The 9,138-nt window shown below is 52.9% G+C and overlaps 2 protein-coding genes across 3 annotated transcripts; one reads left to right on the top strand and one right to left on the bottom strand.

Moving 5' to 3' along the window:
• The first annotated feature begins 3,925 nt into the window (after positions 1–3,925).
• LOC123083260 (uncharacterized) lies at positions 3,926–6,184 on the top strand. 2 transcript variants are annotated; one of them, XM_044505340.1, is made up of 3 exons: positions 3,926–4,130; positions 4,269–4,679; positions 4,754–6,184. In XM_044505340.1, the coding sequence occupies exons 1-3, from the start codon at positions 3,993–3,995 to the stop codon at positions 5,381–5,383; spliced, it is 1,179 nt and encodes a 392-aa protein (XP_044361275.1). In that variant the 5' UTR covers positions 3,926–3,992; the 3' UTR covers positions 5,384–6,184. The 2 variants fall into 2 exon arrangements, with proteins under 2 accessions (XP_044361275.1, XP_044361276.1); XM_044505341.1 differs by having other exon boundaries at positions 4,324–4,679.
• A 137-nt stretch (positions 6,185–6,321) lies between these two features.
• On the bottom strand, positions 6,322–8,200 carry LOC123083258 (uncharacterized). The gene has a single exon (XM_044505339.1). It carries the CDS (start codon positions 8,184–8,186, stop codon positions 6,723–6,725), a length of 1,464 nt encoding a protein of 487 aa, XP_044361274.1. The 5' UTR covers positions 8,187–8,200; the 3' UTR covers positions 6,322–6,722.
• Positions 8,201–9,138: the final 938 nt, after the last annotated feature.

Raw genomic sequence — 9,138 nt, forward strand, 5'->3', positions numbered from 1 at the left:
TCCAGAGATCATTAGTGAAACCCAAAGCGTCTTGCACTACAAAAAAAAATACACTTCCGTCATGATACATGTTTGCCATAGTAGATCACATTTTCTGTCATGCATGTACATCCATGATGATTTTATGACAGAATCAAGATAGTCATACCTGTGATGTCGTAGGAGTGTTCCATGACAATACCAAAATTATCATCACGGAAGTGTTCACTTCCATGACGATAAATGACGCGTCATGGAAGTGCTTTCATCAAGGGTAACTGACACGTGGCATCCACCGTAACGGGTCGCCGTTAAGCTATCAGGTCCGGTTTTGGATCCGATAACCCGTTAACAGCCCAGACTAATGAAGATTTTCCACGTGTAAAATTCTCATTCGCCGGATGATCCACGTGTCGGCTCGTCATTGGGTCAGATAGACTCCTATCATATGTCGACACGTGCGACGGCCCAGCACTGGACCATTTAGTTTACAAAGGCCTGCCCGTTTGACCTGGTCAAAAGCGAGTGGGCCGGCCCATGAAAAGCCTGTTAACGGTCTGTTCGCATATAGCCCATTTTAAGGCCCGTAAACTCACGGCCCGTCAGGGCCTTCCCGAAATGGGCCTAACGGCGTCATGTGGGTCGTCGACTATAACACCAACCCATTTCACTTTCAGCCCATGTATGGCCCACGATGTCTTTCGGTCCATATGAGGCCTTTCGTATCTTTGGCCCTTTAGTGGCCACGGTGACTCAGGCCCATAATGAACAGTAAATTTCTTTGTACCCATTAGCGGCCCATGATTCACATAGGCCGTTTCCAGTCTATGTTAGCTTTTGGCCTACTGGCGGCCCATACATTCTTTCGCTCCTTTCTAGCCCTCGATTACTTTCGGCCCGTTACTGGCCTGTTCCCCTAATGGGTCAAATTCGGATCGTGGTTAGAATCGGCCCGTTTGTGGCATGTTAACCTATTGCGCCGTTTTCAGCCCGTCCTGTACTCTGGCCCAATATGTGTCGATGCTCTGGTTCGTGCCGGTGATCGGGTTGAGGCATACGACTTTCCACGCTTCGGCGAGGCACTCGTCCTCTTAGGACGCCCACTTGATGCGCGGCTCGCCGGTCCTGGCCGCCCCTTCTTCTTCTTCTTCTTTCCTTTCATCGCCGGCTCCTCCTCCTTCTCTAGCTCCTCCTCGCCGTAGTCGAGCTCCCCGTCCATGTCGCCGTTGAGGTCTATTGTATCATCTTGGCCAGTGAACCTGGGGGAGGCGGCGGCGGCCGAGCCGGCCGCCATGATGTCTTCCATGTCAGCTTCCGTCGCGTCGGTGTCGCCGAGATGATACGAGGAGGCTTGTGAGAAGGACAGCGCGCCACGGCGGAGAGGCAGCGTCGAGGAGGATGCGTAGGCCGGCGGTGAGTAGGTGCACGGAGCGTACTGCACGCTGGGCCGGGTGACCATGGGGGAAGGTGATGTTGGGGTTGAACCCACCGTGCGCATCACCGTTAGCCCGGCAACTGCGTGCATCCCCAGGGTTGTGGCGACGACGCGAAGCCGGTCGGAGACCCGACGCCCTGCTGGCTCCTGGGCGCGTACGGGCCATGGCCGCCGGGTGGATTCATCATCCCCGCGCGAGTTGTCTCGACTTGTTCGGCCGAGCGCTCCGCCTGCTCCACCGCAGCCGCTGCCGCGAGCGCCGCACTGTCCCGGGCCTTCTTGGCGTTTGCCATGTTCCGCCGGTCGGTGGTGACAGACTCCCTGGCGCTAAACTTCCCCCTCCAGTCGGCATTAGACATGCCCATGGGCTTGGACGGCGGCGCCCTCTGCTCCCGCTGGGCGACGGCGGCGGTGGCGTCTGTCGCTGCGCGGGGGACGACGTACTTCTTCGGCGGCATGGCGGCGGCTGTGAGGGGAGTAGGAGGAGAGTGGCGGGAGGAATGGAGAATGAGAGAGAAGTCGGGGAAGGGAGTGGGAGAAAACGGCGGGAAAAGGGCCTCCTCTCGCCGATAGAGCGGCCCCACGCACCTTTTCGCTTCTGCCAGCGCCCCCAGGTGACCCCTGGGTGCTTGGGTTCGGCTCGGGTGCGTCGGATGTTATTTCGGCCAAAACCGACGCTAAATGAGATCCTGGGGGCGCGACTGGGCCGATTTTCGCCCGCCGACGCTAAAAAATGCCGGGGGGGAAGGGGGGGGGCTCTTGGGGGCGCAGCTGGAGATTCTCTAAAGGATAGCGTAGTTGTGGGGTTTGTAACTCCTTCCTATTTGTCCCCTATGGGTTCGACACTTCACTTATTATGAAAGTGCTACAACAGCTCTGTGCACCTGCAGGTCATCAAGCAAGTATGTGAAGCTAAATGTGGATGAGCTTTTGACCCAGACTTACTTAAGGGCTTGTATGGAGCGGTCATCAGAAACTCGATGGCAGATTCGTCGTGGCAGAAAAGGGCAAATTGATTGGTGCCGAGATATGTTTATGACCGAGGTAGTTTTCAATGATATAGTCAGATTTACGATTTGTTCTCAGTTTGACAACTACAGTCGGATGTAACCGCATAGATGTGAATTTCGACAACATCGAGGTGATAGAGACAATGAAGAATAGATTTTGCTTTCGGTCTATCAGCGGCATTTTTTAATGATATATATCACATTGCGTTTGATTTTTCTCATATTATTTTTCAGCATGCTCCTAGAGACTAATTGTGCTGTCCATGATTTAGCTAAATTAGCTAGAAGTAAGATGCGTGCGGGATGGATGGAAGATCCGCCTGTAGAGAATGTTGATACTTTTGTAAAAGATAATATGGTGATCCCTTGCAATAAAGATACTTTGATGTACGAAAATGTTAACGCCCACACGTGTGGGTGTTTGCATCTCGCCCACACGTGTGGATCCGCATCCATTCGTGAGCGCACGAATCTTGGCATGTTTCCAGTACCACGTAGGACTGGCCTGGTGTGTGGGCGTTTACACGGTCGCCCACACGGCCGTTTCGCCACACAGAAGGGGCTGGTGTATGGGCGTTGAGAGTTCGCCCATACGCCACTTTCCACGCACACATAAGGGCTAGTGTGTGGGCATTTGCCATCTCGCCCACACGCCCGTCTCCTCTCTCACACCTAAGCTGCTAGTTGCCATATGTTTTGCAGCGCACATGGCAACTGCCCTAGTGTGCTTTATAAGCAGGTGACAACTCTCTTTTTACCCGAGTTGCCATGTGTTTTGCAGGGTACACGGCAACTGCCTAGTGTGCACGTAAGCAGATGGCAACTCTCTCTTTACCGAGTTGCCATGTGATTTTGTATGGTACATAGCAACTGCCCTAACGTGCACGTAAGATGGCAACTCTTCCTTTCTACATGACAACTGCCCTAGCATGCTTGTGAGCACATGGCAACTCTCTCAACTGCCTAGTGTTAGTATGTGGCAACTTCTAAAATTTTGAAATCATGGCAACTACAGTAGATCAGACCATACATGACAACTGCAGTTGAGCAACCATGGCAACTGCAAATCCGACATGGCAACCGTAGTTCAGCGACATGGCAACTGCAGTTGAACGAACATGGACGAGGGTCTGAACCATGGCAACTGCGGGCGCGCAGTGACTGTCACGCGTGCCGTGCGGGTCCACGAGGTACGAGGCCTGACATACGGGACGTGTGGGCGTTATCTACTTCGCCCACACGCACGCATGTGAGAGGGACCGGAAGGGGAAAAAAGAGGTGTGTGGGCATTAGTTGTTTTGCCCACACGTAGGTATGTGGACTGTTCCTCTTATACACCACATAAAATGTGTGGGCAGTCTTCCTAACGCCCACACGTGTGGCACTTATCGGCGTCCTTGATGTAAGAAAAAACAGATTAGAGATAAATTTGACATGTCCGGATAAGGGTGAAAACCCAGCCGGACTCAGACTACAGCACCGTCCCAATTTCCCAAATAAAAGGGCCAGCCCGGCAGGACGGCAACCAAACCAGTGCCGGCTCGAGGGCTTCTAGGTTTGGATACGCGATGAATCCCCTTCCGGCCGCCTCCGATGGAACCGAGAGCGTGCCCAACGCCGATGGAGCCACAAGCGTGCAGGAGGTTGTGCCTCGAATCGCCCTCGGACCGCCGTCCCAAAGAACATGTTCTACCTGCGATTCTCAGGTATGCAAGGAGAAGATCCAGATCTGTTACGATTTTTTTTAGTTCTATCTTTCTGTTTTTTTAGTTCTATCCTTCTCTGCGAATAAATTTTAGCTACATCTAGATGGACGAATTCGTTAGTTTTAACTTTTTTCGCAGAAGTTGATCGACCTCCGGGGATTAGTTGGGCTGATTGACGTCGCCCGTTCCACAGGTGGTTCCGGCCCTCTGATCCGCATCGCCGGTACTAGTTCTCCTGGCTACGCCATCTGCAAGAAGGCACCACGGGAGCTCCCGGGGCTGATTGACGTCGCCCGTTCCCAAAGAGGTTCCGGTTCCATGATCCAGCGGCCCCAGCTGCCACCGCCGCGCTGGTCCCTCAGAGATTCCTTAAGCGACCCCCTCTTCGAGATTTTTGCGGTATATACATATTTCCCTCTCATTGGCGAAGTATTGGTCTTCAATGGCATGGCCACACAGATCATCAGCCAGAGCAAGAGTGTGGATGCGTTTAATTCAAGCAAAGCGCAATGGGAATTAAAACATCCCAGAACTAAACATGTTTTCAGGGTATGTTCTTACTAACTTCCTAATTTCTGGGGGAATCCAGTTGGTATGCGATTCACATATATGCATGTTTGCAGATGGAGCTGCCTCCTACGGGGCCATCTAGGTACATCTCAGCCGAATCAGGCGTTCTCCTTCAAGTGAAGATTGACGCAACTGAGAATGAACCTGTGGAGGTATCCAACAAGCTGGTGGATTGGTTCAATTCGCCCATGTCTGACAAATGCAAGTCTGTCACCATCCAAACAAGCAAAGGCAAAGTAGATGTGTTATGCGCGGTGATAAATGATGCTGTGGAGGTCACCCTGAGTGTATGGCTGTGCATACCATGTGAGCTATGCTCCAGTAGTATACACGGTTCCATCACCGCGCACACAGACATATTTCATCGTGATATCACCGTATTCACCAGAGCTGCCAATTCAGGTGTTAATCCTCTACAGCGTGTTGCCCATCCAGTACCGCCCTCTCTCTGCGATGAATCGCACCGCCATGTGTGCCTCCCATTGGTGCGGCCTTTCCTTGCCGTGCCTATTCAAGCGACTCGCTTAGAGTTTAAGGGGTCCCTAACGATAGGGAAATCCAAAACCCTGAGTATCAAGGAAACCGTTCTTCTCAATGCGGAGGATATTTCGAGCGAGTGGTTCAAGCATGAAGATGAAGATTGCTATACTAGGCTGTCCCTGTCTATTAGGTGGGCTCGCTAGTGTAAGTGGAGGAACGGAAGTAGATGGCAGTACGGCGGCGGTGGTGTAGGTGGGCTTCGTTGTAGGTGTAAGTGGAGTGTGTCGGTGGGCTTCGTGGCGGCGGCGTGGTGTAGGTGGAGTGTGTCGGCGGCGGCGGCGTGTCTCCAGCGACGGCGGTGTCCTCCTGGGCGTGTGGTCAAGCTGGTTTGGTGCTCTTCGTTGGGCTGCAGGGCTCCTCCGGTGCCCGTGGATTCTCCAGGACGGGAGGGGATAGGGTTCCCCTCCTCCGGTGGCTGCTCTTCTGCTCGTCGAGCGAGCCGATGATCTGGATTTGGCCATTGCTGCTGCCCATTTGTGCATTCCGACAGCTCGCCCCTGTTTCATGCCTGGACTCTTGCATTTGGCGTTGCTCTGTTTCAGGTTAGGTGTCGTCGGCAGGCTGGGAACGCCTGGTTCCGTACCTGTGGTTTCCTGCGATGCCATTCATGCAGGTTCTAGGGTGAGCATGTCCATCGCTCACCGGTGCGGCGCCTCGAGCCAGGCGAGGAGGCAGGGGCCTTCTGTGACGATGGATCTGGATGGATGTGTCTCCTTCAAGCCCAGGCGTTCGGCTATGGCGTGCTTTGCTCCGTCGTCGGTGCTCTTTCCTGAGACGTTTAGCGTTTTTGCCTTGGTTCTCGGTGTGTTTGGGGTTCATGGCATCTCTAGCTATGCTTGCTAGCTTGTTGTATGCTTCTGCGAGCTGCTCCTAGGCGCCATTGTATCTTTGCCTTTTGTTTTCTTTCCTTTTAGTTGGAGTGTGGTTGTATTCCGTCGCTGTAATCCTGGCCGGTTGATGGCTTTGTTAATTCAAAGCCGGGCTCTTCTGGAGCCTACGTTCCAAAAAAAAGATGGCGGTACGGCCGTTGAGCTGATGACCATGAAATCTTCAGTTCAGCCAAAAATGTACTGCTCGTCTACCATGGTCATGCATGATTCAAGCAATATTTACGGTGTGACTCTTGACTCATGAGAAGTAACAATAACCTACATGACCAACTGACCATATAAACGCAACAAGGGCATGAACGAAGTCGCGTTCCCGTTGTTTCTCATATAATTTCAAGCTTTGATATCTGCGAGAGAAACTAATAGCCTTCACTTCACCTTAATAATAGATACTTAAGAGGGGGTTTTTGTACTTATATATAGTTGATACTCAGACATGCAGCAGGTAACATATACTAGCAGATAATCAAATCGAAGGAAAAAAAATCTACAGAAGCTGCACTTGTAGACACTGTGAAGTCAAAAAGAAGCAAATCCATAAAGGGCTAGGCCCCCGCCCGGCACAAGCTTCGCCACTGATAGTAGTGGGCGGTTAATCTTGAATGGGCCAACAGATCAACCTCAGCCACCTGTGTGCACTGACCTTAGTCTTGACGTCTGATGCCTGCTTCTTCCAGATGGCCTCTTCGAGTTCAGGCGGCGCTGGCTTGGTCTCCTCCGCCGCAGCAATCTCATCGTTATAATCGCCGGTGTGCAGTCCAAGGTCAACGGAGACGTCGCAGAGGATGTACAGGCAGTCATCCTTGAGGTGCTTCTCCTTGTCCAGATCTTCGTGTTTCATGAACTTTTCCCAGCCCAAAGCATTGTTCGTGTAGTGCTCTTCTTCTAACGAGGTACAGGTGCAAAATGGCTTCCAGCAGGTGTTGAGTATGCTCATCTTGTACGATGCCATAACGACGCCGGTCTGAGCGTGGCTGTCTTGCCGGTGGAGGTAGAGGGAGATACAACCCTTGGATTTCTTCTTGTAGCCGTTTGGGTAGCACTGGATAAGCCAATCATATCCACCGACGTGGAAAGGTTTTGATGTAACGGGGGAGCCATTGATCACCTTCTCCTTGAGTCGCGTGAACCCTTCAATTCTGAAGACATGGGAGCCCGTGGCCTGCCTCGCGGCAACGGTGGAGGCCGTGATCTGCTGCCGGCCAGTGTCACTCAGGGCGGACAAGAGCCTTGGTGTTGACATGATGGGCGAGACCGCAGCGGCCTGATGGTCCTGGGTGTACTCGACGGTGACATCGCATAGGACGGATAGACAGTCATCCTTGAGGTGCTCCTCCTTGTTCAGATCTTCGAGTTTCATAAATTTTACCCAGCCCCAACCTAGGCTCGTGAAGCAGTGACCTTCTTTTATTTTAGTGCAAGATGGCTTGCAGGCCTTGTCGAGTATGCTCATCTTGTATGTTGCTGTGGCTTGACCAGTCGTGGCGTGGCTGTGGTGCCGGAGGAAGAGGGAGATATAGCCGTCGGCCTCCTCTCTTTCCCCGTTTGGGTAGAGGGAGATATACCAGTCGTGACCACCGACGCTGAACGTGCATGAGAAGACCTCCTCGCCATTGGCCACCTTCTTCCTGACTTGCGTGAACTCTTGGATCCTGAAGACGTGGGAGCCCGTGGCCTGCTGCTGGACTGGTCCTGGTGTTGACACCATGGACGCGGTGATCTGCTCATCGGCGTACTCGGCGACGGTGAGGTGGCAAAGGATGGACAAGCAGTCGTCCTTTAGGAGCTCTTCCTTGTTCAAATCTTGGTGTTTGATGAATTTTTTCCAGCCCCAACCAGCATTACCGTCAAAGTGGCAATCCCCTACGTTACTGCATGACGGCTTCATTAACTTGTCGCGTATGCTGAGCATGATGGTTGTTGTGGCGTCGCCAGTTTTGACGTGGCTTGCGTGCCAGAGGAAGAGGGAGATATGGCCCTCGGACTCTTTCACATCGCCGTTTGGGCAGCACACGATGTACCAGTCATGGCCGCCGACGCTGAACTTGTCTGACATGACCGACGTACCATTGGCCGCCTTCTCAAGACTTGCATGAACCCTTCGATCCTGAAGACGTGTGAGCGTAGGGTGGACGCGGTGATCTGCTGCCGGCTGGCGCTGCGCAGGGCGGACAGGAGCGCCGGCGTTGACATGATGTGCCGCCGGCCGGGGAGAAGGACCTAGGCTTGCAGATCGTATACGTACGAATCAGCAGAGGTTACCTGACGTACCTCGTTTGTTTTTCTCTCTAACATTCTTTGGATCCTTTCTTAACAAGGCCATCGGTCCTATGGTTGGGGATGGATTTGGAAACCAGTCTGTTCAAGCAAGGATGGCGTGACGGCGGCGGCATCCTCGTGCTGGACCTGTGTCCTCGGGCTCCGCCGTTGCGACGGCGTTTGCTCCAGCGTCGGCGCGGAGCTTGGGAGGTAGTCCAGGAGCGGATGCAGATATTGGTCTGCATCGACGACATCTGGAAGACGGAACATGTGCTGGGTTCGTGGTTCGTGGATGGCAGGTATGGTTTCCTTCCGCGACGTCTTAGTCGCGGTGGGGTGCCTGATCTGGAGTTCGATGGCGTGTCCGGGATGTTGCCCCGGTCTGATTCGCTCAACGGTAAGGGCTTCACTTTTGGTGAGCCACCTTGAAGGTCCGCAAAGCTGCATATCAGCGATGGAGCCGCGTCGAGCTCGGGTGAGGAGGTGATCCATTATTTTTTTCTTCGGTGGCTGCTGTCGTGGTGCCGAAGGCACGTGATGGGCGTTGGTGTCAACCTCAGAGATGTTCTGCTAGCTTTTCAGTTTTGTCATGTCGGTCCTTACGTGACTTGTACTTTAATCTTTATGATATGAATGAGACACGTATTATCATGCAAAAAAAAAAATCTAAAGAACCGGCCGGCCTGTATATATACACACGATCTAACCCTGCTGCTGCCTTTATCAATCAAAAAAAAAAATGTTGCTGC

The sequence above is a fragment of the Triticum aestivum genome, chromosome 4A (assembly GCF_018294505.1).
Source record: "Triticum aestivum cultivar Chinese Spring chromosome 4A, IWGSC CS RefSeq v2.1, whole genome shotgun sequence".
NCBI lineage: Eukaryota > Viridiplantae > Streptophyta > Magnoliopsida > Poales > Poaceae > Triticum > Triticum aestivum.